General features: G+C 34.6%; 1 protein-coding gene across 3 annotated transcripts in view; it reads left to right on the forward strand.

The window, feature by feature from the left end:
• Window positions 1-2,990, forward strand: part of Eip74EF (Ecdysone-induced protein E74) — a 1,140,187-nt gene extending 1,137,197 nt beyond the window's left edge. For all 3 annotated transcript variants that reach the window (XM_069821505.1, XM_069821504.1, XM_069821506.1), the window contains one exon: window positions 2-2,990. In XM_069821505.1, the coding sequence (XP_069677606.1) occupies window positions 2-110 (109 nt within the window). In that variant the 3' untranslated portion in view covers window positions 111-2,990. The remainder of the gene's footprint in view (window position 1) is intronic.
• Window positions 2,991-22,607: the final 19,617 nt, after the last annotated feature.

Here is a 22,607-nt window from a genome sequence, read left to right on the forward strand (position 1 = left end):
GGTATTACTACCAACGAGGCATCCTGGCGAAAGTGGACGGTCAGAGGTTGGTGTACCAGTTCGTGGATGTTCCCAAGGACATTGTTGAGATCGACTGCACAGGGGCGTGACCTGCGGACCTGTTTGTACATATCGAGTCGCCGGGTGGCACCAGCTAACTCTCAGAAAGTGTGTGTGTGTGTGCCTTGTGCGATGTGGGACTGCATAATGTGCAATTATTAATCGTTATACCCGTGGGACAATGCCCGATGTTTTCAACGAATGAAAAAGAAAATAAAAGCAAGGAATATTTTGCTTCAACATTTTTTATTTTGACAAGATCTCAGGAACTATGTCGACTGGTAAAAACTTAAAAAAAAAAAGAAAAAAGAAAAAAAAATGAAGAACTTTATTTTTGTAAGCGTTTGAATCTTGGTGCTGGGACTAAACGTGGGGTTGGAAGATCCAGTGAGTTGTCGTTGTGTATGCATTGTGGTCCAATTTAATGCTCCAGCAGTATGTAAAAACATGCTACACATAAGAAGTGGATCCACACTTTGCAAACAGTTTTTTTGGGATTATTTTTTACTGGTCCAAGAGAAATCTCGATTACAGCAGGGATCGTCAGGCAGCACTGGAAATAAAGACTTCATCTCTCGCAATGAGCAGCCGAAAATTCGTACAAGGCAGTGATTTCTCCTGGATTTGTTTGCTCCTGCAAGTTTACACCAATAATTCCATTTTGTTTGGAAGGTGACGTTTTTATCAGTGAAGTGTAAGGTACATGTCTGTATGTCCACAAGAAAAAAATCTATATGAATATGTGTGTAGTCTTGTAATTTATTTATTTTGTCAATAATAGCATCTCTAGGGCCTAGGTGTAAGGTACCGTTTATCTTATTTCAACCAAAATACTGTATATTTTGATTAAAAGGGTGCGTGGTGCATTGGGAGTAACCTCCCCAGCATTGTGATGATGATGATGATGATGATGACGACGACGACGGTGAAACAGAGAGTTCTGTCTTAAACTAAAAGAAATAGTCATTGTTCTTTCTATGTTTTAAAAATATTTTTCTATTTCCAGTGTCAAAAAATTTTGGTGAACATTTCCTTCTTGTAGAGTTGGGGGATGGGAGAGGCAAAGTCTTTTTTAAGTTGGGGGTACAAGTCATTGCTACATGCAGTAACTTTGTACTTAATTCGAAAGACAGAGAGTGATTCTGTGGCAGAATTGTCCTTCATTTTTTCCCAGGCTCATATCATAGTAAAAAACATACTTTCTCTACACTTTGTATAACGAGGAAGTTGAAAGAATGATTGCTTGTATTAAAAAATGTATGTACAACTGTTTGGTATCTGTATTGTATGTTTTCAACAGAATTAGAAAGAGCATTTCGAAGTATTTATATGCATTATGAAGTGGAACTCTTGACACCTTTTACTATTAAATACCAGAGTACAAGTGGCTAATGCCCATTATATATATTGTGAAACAACGTCTCGTTCTTCATGCACCCTGTCTGGTGATAATTTATACCTGATGGAAGAGCTATTACATCACAAAGTGTTTTGCTAGAATACTTCCAAATGCTGATTCTTTCGTGTAATAATATTAATAAGAATCATCTGTGGAACATATCGTAACTGTGTAACACAAAAAAATATATATGTTTGTCTTTATTTGTCTGGTTCTGTTCTCTAAACGGAGGATCACTCTATGGCCAACAGATATAATATTTTTCTTTAGAAGGTTGTTAAGGAGGGGACTTTTTCCATCCAAGCTTTTAATTTTCACATTAATCTCTGTAAAGTGTCTGCGGTATGAAGTGTGTAGGTCTTTCATGGTTCCGTTAGAATGATGAGGAGAATGAGTTGTGTTACAAAGAAAAAATATAAACTTTTTTGTACAAAGCAAAATAAACAACCGTAACTTTCTGTGATTTACTGAAACGGGGGAAAAGAGGCAGCAAGAACTGTGATGTTTGTATAGTTGGTGCTTTGAAGACACGTCCATCGATGTAGCAGACGCCTACAGACTGCCTGATAAAACGACTGACTGAGTTTGAGGATGTATTGTTGTAATGTTAAGGACAGAGGCATTATTTAGAAAAAGAAAATAAACTTTAACTTCGAATAGGTATATAATTTTAAATTTTCATTATTACTGATATTTGGTTAACACATAAGCAAGATAGTGTAAATTATTGTTGTAAAATGTCCAAAATTTGCGTCCAACAATAATGTGATGTCATCAGTAATTAAAACAAAAGTTCGAAGCCATGTTCTTACCACTTGAAAGTAAAAAGAGGTGCTTTCAAATATTGTAGTGAAAGTTTTTCAGAGTATAATTTTGTAAATCAGCATTATACACACCGATGTACACATGGAAATACCTTCTCCTATCTCTCTCTCTCCACACACACAAACACACACACAATATACAGTGCCTCACTAAATTTCTCTCTTTGTAGGAAAGTAATGTGTAGGAGATCGAGCATTGTTGCTTCTTTTCCAGCATATACCCCAATGGGCAAACAGTTGGCAATGCTGGTGGATTTGTCCCAGGTGTATCTGTGATGTGATGTGTGTAAAGTTAGAAGGTAGTCTTGAATGTTTGGAGGTGTAAGGGTCCACGGGCAAAAGAGAGAGAGATGAACACCAAATATTAGAAATAAAAGAAAACGTTTCCTCTCTGTTTTGAGGTACACCTGGGAAAATGGCTTGAGAAGCTTTTTACTAGCTCATGGAGGAAAAAATACCTGGAAATACTTACTTAAACTTATGTAAACTTAAAAAAAATACCTGTGTAAAAAGAAAAAACAAAGGTCATAAACGTTTGGTGATATTTTCTTACACAATTGTGCATTGTAAATATGGTTGCAGTTAAGTGACAAAAATGCCTGTTTCTGTAAAATGTAGAATGTATTCTATAATATACATGTTATACTCGATTATGGAGTTTAAATGGAGTCTTTTACATGATGTGAAATAAAAGATTTACCACACAACCTTGACTTATAATTTTATATTTCACTACGCTCACAGTCATCCTATATTTAGTAGAATCTTTTTCAATGTAATTTCATCTCTTCCCTTCCATCCCTTTCTCCTTCATTCCCTAGAGATTCTGTTTCTTTAAAGAGTTAGCTTAGATGTCACAGTTTCAGTCCTAGAAACTACTAGAAAAAATGAAAAAACAAACTCCAATTTTGGAATCCAGTTACAACATATAGTTGTGTATAATATGCTCAGTAGAATGGTCTTTCCTTAACTAGGGGGTGGTACAAATATACTGGTTGAGCGGTTTATGATGTCTGTCTACATGGTCATCATCTCCTTAAGACCTTCCATGTTACTGTGTACAAGTCAGTGCTTAATTCTATTTCTGAGTTGAAAACATCTTGAAAACAGAATTCCAGACTACTGATTACGGGCTAGAAATGGTATCTTTTGCCTGAAGCCCTCTCATTCGGAGACAAAGTTCTTCTACATATCATTAAATATATTAAGGGTTTGCGGGAAAGGCGATGAATGTCACATTTCTGTTAAGGATTAGATAATGATCTAATTTAGTCTATAACTGCAAGATGTATTGCTGTTTCTATAGAAAATAAAGGAAAGGATTACTGTATTCATGGTGGTAATTCTCCTTTTTACCATTTTTCATAAGAACAACACTAAATTTCGTAGTGATCCATTGAATTAGATAATGACATCAATCTTAACAGATTTGTGACATTCATTGTTTTTCCCGCAAACCCTTCATACGACACAGAAGTCGAATTTACTTCCCTTTAAGAGCAAAACATACAAAGTTCTTGGCTGTGTATTGCAGCAACAACATTTCTAATTTGATGAAGCATTTGGGTGGGCACAATTTAATCAATGTGGGGATACCCGAGCGGCACCACTATAGCCCTTTAAAACAGGCTAGGGCTTTTTAAAAGAATCACACTTTTTCCTCTGAAAATATGTCTAAATGACGAGGTGCGTCTTGTACACAGATAGCTAGTATTATGAATGAAATTGAAGCGGTGAGATCAATAACCATTCAAGTCCATTTACACAAGTTTCGAGAAAAAGGCAAAAATTTTTTTTTTATTTCTTACCTAATTAATTTTTGCACGTAATATTTCTGATTGTTTTAGAGATCAAGACAAAGTAGTATACCAACTTTTAAAGTCGTAACACTTGTGGAAATATCCAAAATTTAACTTCAAATTTGCAAAAAATGAATGACCAGAAGTGGACTTGAATGGTTATTGATCTCACCACTTCAATTTTAGATTTTCATAGGTATATCATTAATGCAAGAAAACGAGAAAATTTTGAACTTTCATAGTTAAAAAACATAGCTAAGCTTCTGAATTAGATGTGTCCCCAAATAAAGCAGTAGATTCTGAAAGTACAAGAAGTATTATTGTTACAATTGTGGACATGAAAAAGTCATTATACAGTTTTGTCATGCTGTGCTGATGGAACAAAATTGCTCCCTTTACTATTTTTAAAAGGAAGACATTGCCGAAGAAAAAACTGCCTAAAGAGCATTTTGTGTAAGATTAGTGATCACACAAAAAGCTAGATGGATGAAGTTATAGATAAATAATGTATGGTCCAGGTGCCTTGGTGGACTGTTACAGAAACTTACCTTGCTAATATTTGATCAGTTTCGAACTTTTGATGTCTTATAATAGAAGCTGTTAAAAATAAACCACTCCCTAGGGGTTGCATGACCTTAACGGTGGTGGGAGTGTTTGCATGGTCTGGTGATCCTTTGGGCTGTGTCGGCGGTAGCATAGCTACTGGTAGGGTCTCCCATGCCAGAGAGGCCAAAGGTGAAGGCCCAGACAAAGAAGCAACCCAGAAGAGGAGATCCAGCGGCTCTGAAGGCGGATGAGGAGTGAGAGTGCCAACAGCACAAGAGGCAGATGAGATCCCTCAACGTAGGGAGGGGCATATCAGGCTCTGCAGCTGTAGAGACAGCAACTGATCTAGGAGATGGAAACTCCGAAATCAAAGGACCCGGTCCTCCAGGTTGGGGGATTGGGCATAGGGCCAACAATCCTATCCCGTAAAAAATGTAATCTGTTTAGAAAGTTGAAGCAAATGAAACCGGACAGATAATTAATAGATGATTAAGGCATAAGAACAAAGGACATGGAAGCAGATGGGTATAAGGGCATGGAGGAGGAAAACTCAGTACAGAAGAGAATGGGCTTCTATTGCTAGGCAGGCTCTGTTCCTTCAAGGAATGTAATCGCCATGGAGTAAGTAAGTAAGTTAAAAATAAACCCAACCAATTTATTGAAAACTCACATAGCTGCAATTTCAGGAGGTCTAATCAGTTAGCTTCAGTCTTTAGATTATGATTAATTTTCCACTTGTGCACACCTAGATGCGAAACAAAGTGGTGGATAAGATCCATTTTAATGAAAATATGACAAATTAAAATTTAACATTGTTCAATCCTGGGTGATGGCGGATATTTCACCCATCAATTTCTCTCTTCTTTGTTGATCTAATTATTGCTGTGACCAAAACATTTCAACTGTATTCGAAGAACAAAATAAAGTATGATAATGAATTAATATTTTTTCATGAAATATTAAATAATTAAATGCATTATTATTATTATTATTATTATTATTATTATTATTATTATTATTATTATTATTATTATTATTTTAGCATTAAATATTAAGCCCACATATTTTAAAATCACAATAAACATAATGTTGCTTAATAATTATATTTCAGTTTCCACAAGAAACGCAAGTTTTTTTTTTTTTTTGTTAAGTTTATTTATATACACTTTAACATCTCGTGTTTAGGATCTTTTGGTATATCAGTGTTGAGTTCCTGTTTCTATTGTCGTATGTTATAGATGGCTTATGTTCATGTAACTGTATTTAGACTTGATTAATGTTCATGATATTGGTGATTGAAGCGGTGATGAATCATGGCATGTAACCTCCAACCTGGCACCTGCCCCCGTGACTGAGGAAAACCATGAAAACTCAAGTCAGATTTCGGCCATGGATTTTTTAATTGATTATTTTACGAGGCTTTATCAACTGTGGTGGTTATCTAGCGTCTGAATGAGATGAAGATGATAATACCAGCAAAATGAATCCAGGGTCCAGCATCGAAAGTCACCCAGCATTTGCTCTTAATAGTTTGAGGGAAAACCGTGGAAAAAACCTCAACCAGGTAACTTGTCCCAACCAGGATTTGAACCCGGGCCCAATCGTTTCATGGTCAAGCATGCTAACCGTTACTCCACAGTGGATTTGAATCCAGGCTCTCCTGAATGCGAGTCTCAAACTTTACTATTTGAGCTAACTCACTCGATCTCAAGGTTTTTTGAATGGGGATACAAGTGTAATAAATTGTAATTGAAAATGTTTTTTATGAGTTTTTTTCTTAAAAAAGTTAGCTACTTTTAACACAACATAGCTGCAGTTTATTATAGTCAATTCATTATGTATGTTTTCTTCTACAAGTACTGTTGTTTTTGTTTCTAGAAGCCCTATCTCAGTAGACAATTTTAGCGTCTATGTAGAATTGAAGATATCTCAAGTTGTCATTTGTTAAATATAAATAATATATCCTGTTATAAGTAATGAATAATTCTTTAGTTTAAATTTCCATATTACGTTTTTTAAAGTTGTTTTTTTATTATTTTGTATATAGAAGAGATACTAAGAGATATGCTACTGGAGCTAAATGACAGCTGTGAGCAGTATGGAATGAAGATAAAGACCATGGTCATATGAAGAAAAGTAAAGAAGGTAAACTTGGGAATTCTAAATGAGGCAATAGAGCAAGTGGACAGCTTCAAATACTTGGGGTGTACTATGAGCAGTAACATGAGCTGCTGCCAAGAAGTCAAAAGGAGAATAGCAATGACAAAGGAAGCTTTTAATAGAAAAAGAAGCATCTTCTGCGGACCTCTGGTGAAAGAACTAAGGAAGAGACTAAACGATGCTGAAACTGATCAGAAAGAGGAAAAGGAATTGGCTGGGTCACTGGTTGAGAAGGAACTGTCTACTGAAGGATGCACTGGAAGGAATGGTGAACAGGAGAAGAGTTCGTGGCAGAAGAAGATATCAGATGATAGACGACATTACGGTATATGGATCATATGGGGAGACAAAGAGGAAGGCAGGTCCACACCTGTGGAATAAAGGTTAGCGCGTCTAGCCGCGAAACCAGGTGGCCCGGGTTCGATTCCCGGTCGGGGCAAGTTACCTGGTTGAGATTTTTTCCAGGGTTTTCCCTCAACCCAATATGAGCAAATGCTGGGTAACTTTCGGTGCTGGACGCTGGACTCATTTCACCAGCATTATCACCATCTCATTCAGACGCTAAATAACCTAAGATGTTGATAAAGCGACGTAAAATAACCTACTAAAATAAATAAAAAAATAAAGGAAGGCAGAAAATAAGGAAGACTGAAAACTGTTGGGTTTGCAGTGAAAGACCTGCCCTTGGGCAGAACACTATGAATGAAAAAAATGAGATGTTTCGGGTAAAACAATAATTATTTAACATTTAAATTGTTATATTTTTTATACGGCCCTTTATATTCAGTCTTTACCAAGATTCATTACTGATTTACCCTTAACATGTTCATATTTAATAAACTTTACGAGAGGCATACGAGCCAATTAATATCTGTGCTGCCACCTAGTCACTATCTTTACTTTCATGTTCTCTACTATATTTGATCGTTTTTAATGTTATCTGCTAACGATATCTTCAAATAAAATCAATGATATGCATTACTATCTTATTACAATGTTAATACTAGGTGTTTTTATTATTAGCGCTTAGTAATGAAGTAACAATAGATCCGAAGTTCTCAAATTACTTCATAGATGGCAATAGTGCATGTTGGCAATGCTTGTAACTTTTGAGAGCGCATTTACAAAGTGTATTAAACATTAGTTGACTTAACATTATCGATTTTTCCATTGATTCAATAAAAAAAGCTTTTTATAGGGTTGGTATGACATGAAACATAAAAGCAGACATATTGATTTATAACATAGGTTGTCCTGCTGTTTTTGTAATTTTATATTAGTGTAAGCTTACATATTCTACAAAACTTAGACTGAAAACTGGCGATTTTTAGTGTTTCAGTGTTAAATGTTGGGTGTACTATATAAAGGATAATAATATGATAAACATGTGCGATGTATAAGATATTAGGTACGCACAATGTTAATAATTAGTCCTCAGAGTTTAGGTAGGTACTCTTCCACACACTTTAATAATACTTTTATCTACAAGTATACAGTAGTTAAGTGACTGCTGTTTTAATTTATCATGAACAATTTATCAATAAATATAAGACAGTCTGAATAAATAGAATTCGATGCTGGCACACCAATCAATACTCTCCATTAAGAAGCATCATAGTATTTTTTAAAATTAATTCACTGCCATTAGTTTCTATTCCGTCCCCTTCTTGCACAAATAGTCGGTCTATTTATCGATAGATAAATTTTCTCTCTCTCATTCTTTTTAGGTGGTTACACATTACGGCTACTTCTCTGAGGAACACTACAAGTTGTTAAAAACCCCTGTCCACAGTCTGCAAGTTCTTCAGAACTGTGAGGTGGATTATTGACTCAGAAACATAAACACCGGCATCAATTGTGAAAAAGTACTATTGTTTCACTTCTTCGAAATTTGTAGCTATTTTATTGTCATGGTCACCATTGTCACTGCCCCCACCACAGGCATTGTCACCAGTAATAATCAACTACTGCAAACTACTTAAAGGTACGTGTGTTTTGCTAATTCTATCCCCATTAAATTATGCATTGGTAGTTTGTAAACTGTCTATTGTTTCCTATATCATGCAGTATTTATTTTTCCTTGCAGTTTATAATGTAATGTCTATCCAGCTATTAAATTTGGAAGAATAAGTTTGTGTGAAGATATTCAGCTGAAATATATTGTTGATTCTGTTCTCTCTAAAAGATTTTTACTTCGATTGTATATTTATTTGTACGTGTGCTTAAAAATAATCACTTTCATCTGTAACGTAATGTATGGAGGTCGTCAAAGTTGGTCCAATTGAATTGATATTTGTAATTGTCAGATGATTTTATTCTAAATTAGGATAAAAAACTAAAATGTGAATGTAGGATGATTATTGCTTACTGTTCTGAATCTATACCAGTACATTGAGGATCACATAAATGTAGTTCCTAAAAGTCTAATAAATTTGGCCGTCTCTTCAGTGTTGCCAACTCATACCAGATGTCACCAAAGAGGGTAAAATCACATTGTTAGTACTGTTATACAGTCCAATGACGTTATATTTACTTAAAGATACAGTCAAACCTCCGTATAACGATATTTGCGTGCCCTAGCAGGTTGTATTGTTATATTGAGGGTCTGTGATTTATCATATAGGATAAAAAGAGTACTGTTTAACCTGCAGGATAATACTAGGAGGTAACATGTAAATAAACTAAATATAATAAATCATCCATTTATGTACTTACATACTGCAGTAGTTTAGGAGCTGTGGAGCATTCTCTTTGTACAGCTGATTCTGTTCAGTGAAAGATGGACTAGTGACTATTTTGTTGTATTTTTGGCGTACCTTTTGCTAATAATGATTGAGGAATCAGCTGCATTTAATGACGAAACACAAATTGAAGGTTGCCGCAAGAAGTTAAGGTGAATGCACAAAGCACGTGTGAGTTGGAAATCATATGTAACTGGAAGTGGTAAACATGTTGAAGAAAAACCACTCCGAAGTAAACAGGTAAGATCAGGCAAAATAATTGAATATTATATTTATTTGATATATATTTATTTTATATTCGAAATATATTATTATAGCTACTGGTTCATTAATATTTTTACTATTGTCAGTTTAAACTTTGTTTATGATATTCATAACCTCACATTTTCTTGATAGTACCTACAGCAGTTTCATGAAGCATGAAAATTTATGATTATGAAGTAAACTTTTTGTTAAACTGGAAGAAAGTGCTTTTCATTTTCTGTTTTGATGGATATGAATACTCTTAAGGGGGAAAAAAAATCTATTACAGTTATATTACCATTAAGCTTCGTGTTGTAATTATTATATTCTATTGTGACAGGTGAAGTGTAAATGCCGATATGAATACTGGCAGGTTTTAGAAGACAGAGGAAACATCACTGAGAAGCTCTTCAAGGAATTCCACTGCCTGGACATGAATAAACAGGGAACGTACTTGAAGGGGTTAATTGAGCTTGTTCCAATCCAGTGGAGAAGGAATGAAGATCCATGTATAAGCAGACGGCAAACTTCAGTTTCTTACCAGGTTTCTGATGGGAACAGCTCACACAAAAGAGTATGCAAGACTACTTTTATGGAGGTATTTGGAGTCAAATCCTCAAAATGGATAGAATTACTGATAAAGAAAAAAAGGAAGGGAAAACTACTTTCAAAGACAAAAGGAATGGACTAAAAATCTTCAAGTTCACTGTTGCAGACAGAAATAAAGTAAAAAAGGATATACAGTCCATACCAACAGTACGCTACCTAGTTATTATGCTGGACATAAATGTATAAAAGAATATCTCAGTTCCGACTTGAACATGAATAGACTTCAAAAAATTGTAAAAGAAAAACACCCAGATGGTCATGTAACATACAAGTTCTATCGGAAGGTTTTCTTGACTGATTTCCCAAATCTAACCTTTCGGAAACCTAGGGTGGATACTCGCAAAACATGTATCTTCTAAAAGTAAAGTGCCAGAGCCTGACAAGACTGAAGTGAGGAGAGCAAACATTGAAATGGAATTGCAACTGAGAATGCTTTCAATGCCACAAAACATGATATAATTTCCATCACACTTCCTGCTAGTGACACATGTACCTTAAGCGTAGATTTGCAGAAGATTTTCCAGATATCTAAGTTAATAATACTCTAACATGCATTATTATCGGCACCTTGGCATCTATAATTTTGGCATCCACATTCAAGATACTTCAGATGCTGTCATGTGTTTCTGGCATGAAGGTGAGTCAACACGTGAAGGAAATCAGATGGCATCATGTTTACTCCGTGCAATCAACGAGCATCTCATCACGTCCAAGAAGAAGATTGTGATTTGGAGTGGCAACTTTTGCGGTCAGCTTAAAAACCACATGATGATATTTCTGTACCTTTATCTTATTGCCATAGGAATGTTTGATAAGATAGAACTCAAATTTCTCACGGTGGGCCACAGTTTTGGTTCTGCAGATTGTGATTTTGCTTTAATAGAACAACGTTGGAAGGTTACAAGTAACAATCAAGTTCTGGGACACGTTGCTACAGCCATTGAAGAAGCGAGACTTTCTAGACCATTCAAGACTTTCCGCATGGCAGGAAAATTCTTTGACGTTGATGAAACAGCATCTCTGACAATCAACACATCTAAACTGAAAATCTGTAAGGTTGCTTGGATTATGGTAGAGAAATCAGCATCGAGTGTTGTGCAAATCAGCTAGAGTTTCAGTGAAATCTGTGATTTCAAGTCCTACAAAGTTCTGAAGCCACAATGGAAAAAATTGCCAAGATACAAATTCAAGCTCTTCCAGCAACAGTTGCTCCTCTGCTATGAAGAAAGAAGACTTACAGAAAATGCTTCCTTACATAGGCCAAGACAAGAAAATCGAGAATTTTTTCCGCGCTTTTTCGCCTAAATTGAAGGTTCTAACATGTTTTGTATGCCTACTGCCATCAATGTTTAGACCTAAGAACATTAATAACACTGGTAACATTAATTTTCCTTTATTTTTCACTTTTTTCTAATTCCAGGCAAACTTTAATCTGCATAGTTTCCAAAGATAGCAAGGTACTTAGCTCTGTTCAATATAAATTTCAGGTTGCACTTAGCTCCTTTCCACATATCTCAAATTCAAGTATTTTTTATGAAGTGTATGAGTAATTATAATCTAAAAAACACATGTAATCAATAAAGCATGATTTAAAGTATGTTAATAATTTTTTGCTGTATTTTGTTATATTAAAAGCCTGAAGCATAAATTAGTTTTTACTTATTTCCCAAAAAAACACAGTTTTGTCACTTAGCTCCTTTGGGTTTGCAAGGCTTCAACTTTAGATTCATCACTGCACTCCGTAAACACTGATACAACATCATTCACAGACACATAATCATCAACGAGCACATCAATTTTCTTTTCAGTGACTTTTTCGTACAATTGCGGACATTCCTGAGGATAGGCTTGAGACTCCTTTTCACAGTTGGTTGCCACTTACATCATTGTTCACAAGCTTTGCTTTCTCCAACAGTTTTAAATTGCTTTTTCCTCAACACTCACTCAGCTGCTAGAAATCATTTCACACACTTGCTTCACATCAATTTTGAATGGATTTTACACTTTCCGTTCCAGGTTTGTAATCACCCTTTCAATCAAATTTGTATGATATTTTCCTTTAAAGTTCTTAATGATCCTTATATCCTATTATTGGAGTGCAATTAGGTAGGAAATAACACAACTCAACATTGTCAAGTTTTGGTGCATTGTTGTGAGCACTGCAGTTACCCACAAGCATCACTATTTTCCAGTTTTCTTTCTTCATTATTCTGTCTAGCAACAGAAGTCACTCACTGAATATTAAGGCTGTCATCCAGGCCCTCTTATTCGCCTTGTAATTAACTGAAACCAAATAAAAATAGACACCTGATATGTTAGAATAAGTTTTTAAAATTAATAAAAATACTTTAAAGAAACTAAAAAAATTTTCACTTGGATTTTTATTTTTTCTTATCTGACAAGATCTTTACATTCTTGAAGCATCCAGGCCTTACTGATGACTAGTGGCAGTGGTGTAACTTATACCCCCGCAGATCCTGCTTTGCGGGGCCAAAAACGTTCAGTGATTACTGACGCATATTTGGAAAAGTTCGAATTACAGTTCAAGGCCCATATTACGTATTTTCCATAACTCATAGCCACTCTTTTTACTCTCTGGCATATGGAAATCTGTGGTAACGACCACCATCACTGGACCTGAGGATGCATATATAATGATCCAACTTGCAGTACTTTGCATCATACACCTCCGTCGATTGCCTCAGTAGACTCGCCCACAACCATACTGCAGTGACACCAATTTTGAAAATGTGACAGATTTTTATGGATAGAGACATTGTTTCTCGTGGTGTATTTTCATGTTATCGGTTGCCAGGCGTAATCGCAGCATATAAACAATAAACACACATTGAAATAAAGAAGTTTTGTATAGCAACACTTCTGCTTGTTACTAGATTTAATTAATAATTTTTCTCGTGCTTTGTGGCAATGAAACCTTTTAAAACTAATTATGAACATTTAAGTGGTGCAAAAGGAAAATATTTGAAAAATTTGATTCGAAATTGACTAAAATAGACTCAGTATTTCGACCAAGTAGTCAAAAACACAAATTACCTGTGGTGGAACGAATCCCAGTGTTCCAGTACCATGACTCAAGAAAAACTTAGTGCTCTCAGTATATTAAGTGTTGAATGTGAAAAGGCCCAAAGACTTGATCTACATGATTTGATTGAGTCATTTGCTTGTCAAAAAGCCAGAAGAAAAAAGCGCGTGTTGAACTAAGCATCATATTAAATTTATTTTAGGTAGGCCTATTATTGTGTAATTATAGCCTTATTAATAGTTATATCATTTAAATTTTTTTCAGTTTTGTTGACTTAATTTTGTTTAAAAATGGAGTATTTTTCTATGTTAAATAAAATTGTTTTATTCAAATTAGATGTAAAAAATAAAATTATGACAATATGAAAAAATGGTAGTAAGAAAAGAGGGCCCAGATCATTTTTGCTGAGGGTCCCAGCTATAAAAAGTTACGCCACTGACTAGTGGAGATGGCTTTTCAGTTTCTGTAGCATTTGTGCAGAACAGGACTGAAAGATGCATCTTTGATTGCTTTCCTTCCTTCCTTAAATTTTTCACCCTTATAAGCCATTGTTTTTTTCTGGAATTATTTCGAAAAACAATCCTGTTTCGTTGACATTAAAGAAGTCTTCAGAGCTATACTTTTCGAGTATGATTTTCATTTGACTTTCTCGCCACACATCAGCTTCACCAATGGGAGCAGACTTCTCTTCCCCTCCCGTCACTTTGTAGACAATGTTATGCCTGTCCTTGAAACCTATAGCCAGCCATTGGTAGCTTTGTAGTTTGAATCACCGAGTAGACTGGCAAAATGAAGGACTTTTTGGCAGATCATAGGACTGTGTATAAGAACTTTGAGCCCTCATTTCATTAAGCCATTCTATTGTAGCACTGTCTCATCATCATCTGAAACTGCCGTCTTCAGTCATTTTCATGCTGGATCAAATTTGCCGCTTCTAACACTTTCCTCAATTTCTTTCCTTGTTTAAAGAAAAGTAGCCACTGTAGATTGTGAAAATCCACATTTCTGTGAAACTGCTGTCTGTTTTATTCCTTCATCCAAATCTTTAATGCAGCCAATTTAGTTTCCAAACTTGTTGATTTCCATTTAGCAGAACCATCGCCATGGCTACTTACTTCCACCTTGTCACCTGTACACTACAGTAGAAATAAAATTGCTTCATTGCTATAGTGAGGGGAGATAAAAAATGTCTAGACAGTGTCGGGAATCGAACCGGAGCCAGCGTTGCTAACCACTAGACCAAGAGGCTAGCCTATTTTGAAACTACGAGTTTTAGATTATCTACTGCTTGTTTTGTGTAACGGCATGACTGGTATAAAACACTAGAAAATCCATTGCACATTTTTGAGAATAACACAAAATTGGAGTTCTGTGGCTTGAGGTGAGCACAACAACGGATTTCCATTAAAGGTAACCCTCTTTGTCAATGACAAATATCCATATCTTAGGCGACATTCACTACTGCGACTGTAGCGTTCATGTAATATTAAAGCTATATTGTCTGTTGTGTATACTGTGGCCCATATGTGATCATTCATTTACAGATATTTATTTGAAAACACTACTGAAGTCTAAAATAAAAATTGGAGATTTATCCTTCGAAGAGGTGGAAAAATTCAAATATCTAGGAGCAACAGTAACAAATATAAATGACACTTGGGAGGAAATTAAACGTAGAATAAGTATGGGAAATGCGTGTTATTGTTTGGTTGAGAAGCTTTTGTCATCTAGTCTGCTGTCAGAAAATCTGAAAGTTAGAATCGATAAAACAGTTCAGGTTGATTTTTACAATTTACCGCTTTTCAATTGGCAAGTCTTCGAACTGAGAGAAATGGGAAAGATAGATTGTAGGCCTATTTATATTCAGAATGCTGTTAGTCTGGCTTCTGTTTTCATGAAAACAAGTCTCTTTTGCTGTTACACTGTACCCCTCTTATGTAAATGCTCAAGACTGTTGAGATCTTAGTGCCTGGCAGCATAGAAGATGGGCAAGGTAATGTGGTGGACTTGTGATCTGAAGTTGTGTTTGGATGTGAGATCAAATTCCACTTGGGCTGATGAGTTTTTTTCCGAGATTTTCTGCAACTGTAAAACTAATACCAAGTAATCTGATAGCGAATCCTTGGACTCATTTCGTCAAATGCCGTCAGTGACTGTGTAGTTGATTTAGTGTCGTTAAATAATCGATTAAAACATAGGAGATTATCTATCTTGGTTTGACTTGCTAGCCCAAATTTTTTTTCTTTTCGTAGACTTACCTGTAGTTCCATCTGTTAGCTGCCTCTCATCAGAGTATTTCGTTTTCCCTTGCATCCATCATTGTTCACAAAATGAAAAATTATTCTTTATTTGGTGCATAGTAAAAGACTTAATTTGCTTTCTAATAATAGTTCAAGAAAATAAATACAGTATTCGTTTATTTTAGCGGCACCAGTTGTGGACTGATATGGAGAGACAGTAGTGATATCTGTGACCAACCTTCTCACATTCCTCGGCCTATGTCACTTAGCTATCCCCTCATCTAACCCACTCTAAGCTTGTCACAGTCCTCACTCTTCTGTCACTTAGTTATCTCCTCGTTTAACCCTACGATGCATGAGTTACTTTTCCTACACATTTACATAACATGGGTCCGTTGGACCCGTATGCTATTTAATGAGGAATTAGACATAAAAATGAAATAATATTAATTTATTATTGATTTAATTTAATTGTAGGAGTTTTAGTTGTGTAAAATAACTATTCTGTCATTAATAGATAGCATGTGTTGCACCTTTGAATATGCAAATTTCGAAATTTATTTATTAAAATACATTTTTTCTCCAAAAAATTGGTTGCTATGACGTAATAAGTAACCCTTGTATAATGCTAAAGTTAAGAGTTAAACCTGTGGTCAATGTTCTTCGGCAAAGTTACATTTTTTAAAGCTGCTTGGTTTATTTTCCTATACTTCAGCACCTTGCCTCACTGAACTTAAAAACTGATCAGTGAACAGTGTGTAGTGTTACTATATCAAATTATTTAAGAGTTTCCTCAGACTCAGTTTTATAATAGAACAACTAATTAATTATCTCTAGACTGTGAGATACTGTATTTCGTACTGTCTACTTACCTAACGGGTTACATTTCGACTTCTGTGGTTTCGAAGTTGAAACATTTATTTTCCTGAGGCATTAAGGAGACACTCAACTTAAAAATTGGAGAAAAAGTGTCATAGAAATGAAAAATTAAATTTCTACACTAATTTACGTGACAGAACTAAATCAATACGCAGAATTCTTCCCCTATTCATTGAGAAGTCACAGTCAAATGCACAAAGCCAAAAAAAAAAAATGATAATTAAAAGTGATATTTCAATTAATGATTGATTAAAAATTGAAATATTTTTTATTTTGAAAATTATTGGATTTAATGAGCTGAGATTTTGCATGTTATTTTCCATGTGTATATTAAACTTTTTCTCCAAATTTGAAAAAGATTGGTCAAATAGGAAAAAAGTTCCAAAATATAGTTGAGTGTCCCCTTAAAGCATATCGTCGCTCCACCTCCAAAATCCTCTGTGTGCATTTAAACAGATTTTTCAGGAGAGAGAGAAAAAAAACGTCACTTTTAATTCCTTTGATTTTCAAAGCTACTTCCGGTATAATTTTATCATTTTTCATGTAATGATTGAAATTATACCGAATGTAGCTTCGAAAAGCAAAAGAATTAAATATGATGTTTTTTTCTTTCTCCTGAGATGTGTTTATTTGCACATAGCGGATTTTAGAGGTGCAGCGACAATATTGTGATATAGGTATTTTAAGTTTTCAGGCCGAAAGTGCTAAAGCTTTTATAAGTGAAACTTTTACTGTGAGAAGCTTTCGCTCAGGACAGAATATGTAGACAATGCCATCAAATTGGCATCTTTTAGGAGTTAGAGAAATATTTATTTATTCTAATGACATGTACATAGATAATATATCTTCGACCTAATCACAACCTCAAGATTAAAACAATAAAATTGGATACAACTTAAAATTAAATCTGAAAAAGTAACTAAACAAAATCCTTGAATTTAGAACTAACTAAGCAGAGGTGTGAGGCTTCTCGTTTCCCAGTATCTGGCACATTCTGTCAGTGATTTTAGAGCTGGGCAACGTTGGAGATGATCCCTATTCATCGCTTCGTGAAGGTCGCAAAGAGTGCAGGTTGGATTTGGATAAATACCGAAGCGATGGAGATGCTGCGCCAAGCAGTCATGTCCAGTCGCGAGGTGGAAATGCGCAACTGCCAATCTTCTTGGTCTGTTAGGTATTGATAGAAGGTCCCTTTTCCAGTGTTTGTCATATGTTTTTTCTGCAATGTTATGGGCAACTTATTTCCTGTACAATTTTATTGTCTGGAAGGATGTTGGTGATGTTTGTAAAATTTTAGCACCTTTTTTTTTTTTTGCCAAGGCATTGGCCTGCTCATTGCCAAATAAGCTGCAGTGCCCAGGGACCTACTGTAGTACCACGATTTTGTGTTTTGTTTGTAATAGTTGTATGGCATTTTGACAGTCTTGGATTGATGAAGACTCGGGATCTGAGGAACCTACAGATTCTATGGCTGCTTTGAAGTCGCACAGAATGACGACATTCTTGAATTTATTTTGGTGACATATCAGTTGAGTTAAGGCTACCCTGATAGCTTCAATTTCACCATCATAAGCTGACCTATGGGTGCCTACCACTGTATAGAAAGCAAAGATATCACTGTATACACCGGCACCAACATTACTATCATTGTTCATTTTGGATCAGTCTGTATAGACATGAAGATAATCAGTTTCTGGATAATTGAGGTTAATAGTTATCTTAGGATCTTAATATGAAGACCTCCCTCAAAGAAGGTTGTATATCATAATTATACTTTATCATATGATATACAACCTTCTTTGAGGGAGGTCTTCATATATGAAGGATACACAGGAAAAACGATCAAGGTCCATCAAAAATCGAAATTGAATTAATAATACCATCTTGTAGTGGAAAGGAAGTACTATCATTAGGTGTAGCCAGTAATAAGAAATAATCGTTCTTGACATTCCACTAAGTCAATTTCTATTAATTACACACATAACAAAGTATTAAGTGCTTAAACTTTAAAATTCGTTTTTCTCGAAACTTTCTAAAATGGACCTTGATCGTTATTCCCGTGTACCCTTCATATCTATTGGTGTTTCTTACAAATAATATCTTCCAAATCTATAGAGAATAAGATGGAGTTAGAAAGTATTGGTTTTAAAAATTGGGGAAGAGGTTCTGGAGTATTAAAGGTCTGATGTATTTCCCTCAATTCCATGACGTTTTGTATAATCCATGTTATATTTTCAATCTTCTTTCGACATTATGATAAAATTCCCAGAATTAGTCTCCTGGAATTCTTAACAGCTTTTCGTATAGAATTAGTGCCTTCTCTTCAATTAATCTATGAATTGAAGTCCTGGTAAGAGGAGCATGGTATTAATTAGAGTAGTTTTGATTCCACCAGTGAAAAGGCATAGGACTTGGTTTTGCACTTGATTGATTTTATCTAATACTGTCTCTGAAGCTGTTATTAGGGGTTCACAACAGTACAATATTATTTTGAGGTAGCATGTACATTTTGAATCTGCAATTCGTTGAATTCCATATAACCCTTTTGAATCAATCAATCTTCTTAATGTATCCAGCTGTTTTCTGACAACATAAAGTGCACTATAGTCCACTGTAGTCTATTCAGTTGTTTTTTACGAGAAATGAGGAGTATTTTGATCGGTGTTCATTATAGATGGCTGTTGCTAGTAGCCAGAGTTGGGGTGTAATCAATATATACTGCAGGGCTGTGTCTTCTGCAACTGGTATTGATGATTTTAATTTACTTCTTTTGTGGTTTATGGATGGACATATATAGTAGAAGAATGTGTTCCAGATCTTCATCATGATTATTACACCACAGACAAGTAGGATTATCAGAAATGTGAAATTGGTGTAGGTACAATTGAGTGACAATGTGACCTGTTCTGGCTCTTGTTAAAAATGTTTGAACATGTCTGGGCAAGTTTTTGTACATTTTCAGGTCATTTGGTTTCTTTTGTACAGACTGTAAAATTTTTCCTTTGTCAGAAGAGAGCCAATTGTTGATCCATAGGTTTATAAAATTAGACTTTACTGAAGCAAAAGCACTGGATAGAGATATCACTTGAAGAGGTCTTGGTTGCAAATATGTTGCCTGTTTTGCAATATTATTGACTTCCTCGTTTCCAGGTATACCACAATGACTAGGTATCCATTGAAATGTTATTTCCTTTTGGAGTTCTTTTAGTTTACTTAGTTGTTTCTGAATTGGAATAATTCTATGTGCATATAGGTTTGGTACATATTTAATTATATTAAATATAGCCCCCTTGGAGTAGGTAAGTATGCAAATAGATTTTTCAGAAATTTGAGTAACACACTGAAGAGCAGCATCAATAACTAGCAATTCAGTGTCAAGACTGGAGGAGGCTGAACATGGTATGAAATAACTTTCTTGATATTTTGGAATATAATACCCTGCTCCTGATGTCCCATTATTAGGATTTAGAGATCCATCTGTATAAATTTGAAGGTGATCCTTATATGTGCTGTAGAGTAGTTCCATGGCATCTAACTTAAGAATGTATGGAGGATCATTTTTGGAATGATTTCCTGGAGTTTGTATGCTGTGTTCTGGAATCACCCATTTCCATGAAGAAATTTCGTTCACAACTGGAGTTTTAGCAATGAGTGTGTCTGTGATATAGATTGGTATTTCTTCTTTTTTTATTTTATAGAAATTACACTTGGGTACTCACCTTGTCGTGGTAAGGGGGCTTAAACTTGTCGTTTAAGCTAACAAGTAACAAAGAGGTACCCACATAAGCTGCATTAACACCAACGCAGTCCCACTATATTTTTCACTGCTTCTGATTCATGGAGTCCCTCAGTGTAAAATTCTCCGGAGGTAAAATAGTCCCTCAGTCGGATCTCCGGGTAGGGACTGCACTGAGAGATGCCAAGAATCGTACTAAAGTACTTATTTGGAACACCAAAAGTCACATCCTTTTGGATGATGAGCATATAATTTTTTTCTGCCTGGTGAAACCATTTTAATTTCCTATCAAAGGTTAGTTCTACATACATCAGTTTGATGAAGTGGAATATCTTTGTATCTTAGGGTGTATGACTTGATGACTTAAAGAGAAGCTTTGGAACTTAATTCTAGTCATATTTACGTTATTATGGTTAGGCCATTGTTCCAGAATGTTGAGTGCGGTGTTAAGAATGTTAGTGGTTTTTGACTCAGCTTTTCTTTTGGGTGTTTCAGCGTAAAAGACTAAATCATCTGCATACAGTAGGCATTTTATGTTGGGTATACATTTTAATTCTTGCATTAAATCGTTTGTATATTTTTTATTTATTTAACTAGCTAGCTTAGCTAGCTAGTGAGTACAAATTAAAATTATAAAACAAAAATGTTTCTAGCCACTACTGTAAGAGCCAGGCTTGTGTATTTCAAATTTGAAAAATGGTTTGTAATTTTATTATGAAGTCTTGAGCCGAAACTTGTACCATGTTTAAGAGCTGCACTTGTATGACATTTAGCTCAATTAATGGGAAAGTAGACTTTTGTCTTCGAGTATGATATTCATGTTGATTAGATTTATGTTTTATTTGATTTCTGTGGTAGTGACTTAGTAAACTATATTTATAAATTTCTTCAATAGTTGTTTCAATGCCTTGCATCTAGCAATGAAGCCATTAGCATTGTTTCTTTAATAGTTAATACTTTAAAATCTGTATAAATTAAATTTGTTGGGTAATCCATATTTTTGGTTACACAAATTTTTATTAACCTTCTGTGTAATAAAATTAATGGATTAAGTACAGATAATGCTACTTCACCCAATTTATTATACCATATTGTATTAATGATTGTACTAAAGCTAAAAATATTATTCTCAATGCCTCCTTAGTGATAAAATTTCGAAGTATTATGAATTTATAAATTGTCTTTCTTATACTTGTACACATAAAAGCAATTTTTTATCCCAACTTAAAGCTGATCTATAATAATCCCTAAATATTTGACTTGTGTGGAAGGTGTTAGATGTGAGGAATTACAATAATTATTTGTTAATTCATTACATGAAATATTATGTATTACTAAGTGATAATTATTCATAGGTGGAGGTAAACCTTTCGATGTTAAAGAAAATTGAATATAGGTAGTTTTATTAGTATTTAAGGACAGGACAGTTTATGTAAACAGAGTGATTCATGAGGATTTACAGTCACTTACGAAGCTTATTCCCGAAGACATTCTGAGCAAAAAATGTCATACACACATTTGTTCTAATCTTAATATTTTCAGAGTTACACTAATTTGAAGTTGTTAGTAAAATACCTTTTTTCTTTAGTTTTAAGAATAAAAGAATATTAGAAATAGAGAATGAACTATTCAGAAGTATCATTTCTTTAATTGGCTAGTATTCTGAAGTTAAAAATGTGTTGTTAATTGCTTTGTACAGATTTTGTTTTGCTATTTTTAACTAAAAATGACATCATTCTTACACACTTATCACAACAATAAATTGTTACAAATCATACGACTTTAGGAACTTTATTCCTTTTAGTTTAATTATGCATCCTAATGTACAATCTTAAAAGAATTTACAAGAGTGGCGTGATTTGTAACAATTGTTGTGATAAATGCGTAAGAAAATCTAATTTTGTAGTTAAAAATCGAAAAAAAAAATTCCTTACGAAGCAACTATGGAATTCACAATTATTTGTAATATTCTTTTACCCTTAAAACTCAAGAATAATGGTATTTTACAAACAACTTCAAAGTAGTGTAATTCTGAAAATACTCAGAATAGGACAAATGTTTATATGACATTTTTTTACTCAGAATGTCTTCGGAAATAAGCTCTGTAAGGGATGGTAAATCCTCGTGAATCAACCTGTATACTGAACAGCTTAACGCTGCTCCTTGAGGAACACCAGTTTGCAACAAATTGCTTCTTGAAAGGGAAGATTCAAAATGGACTTAACATGAACGTTGATCAATGAAAGCATGTTAGATTTAAGCCTAATTGAGCACGTTTGTATATCAGTTTTTATCTTCAAACTGAGTCATACGCAGCAAGTTGAGAAA

The sequence above is a fragment of the Periplaneta americana genome, chromosome 3 (assembly GCF_040183065.1).
Source record: "Periplaneta americana isolate PAMFEO1 chromosome 3, P.americana_PAMFEO1_priV1, whole genome shotgun sequence".
Lineage (NCBI taxonomy): Eukaryota > Metazoa > Arthropoda > Insecta > Blattodea > Blattidae > Periplaneta > Periplaneta americana.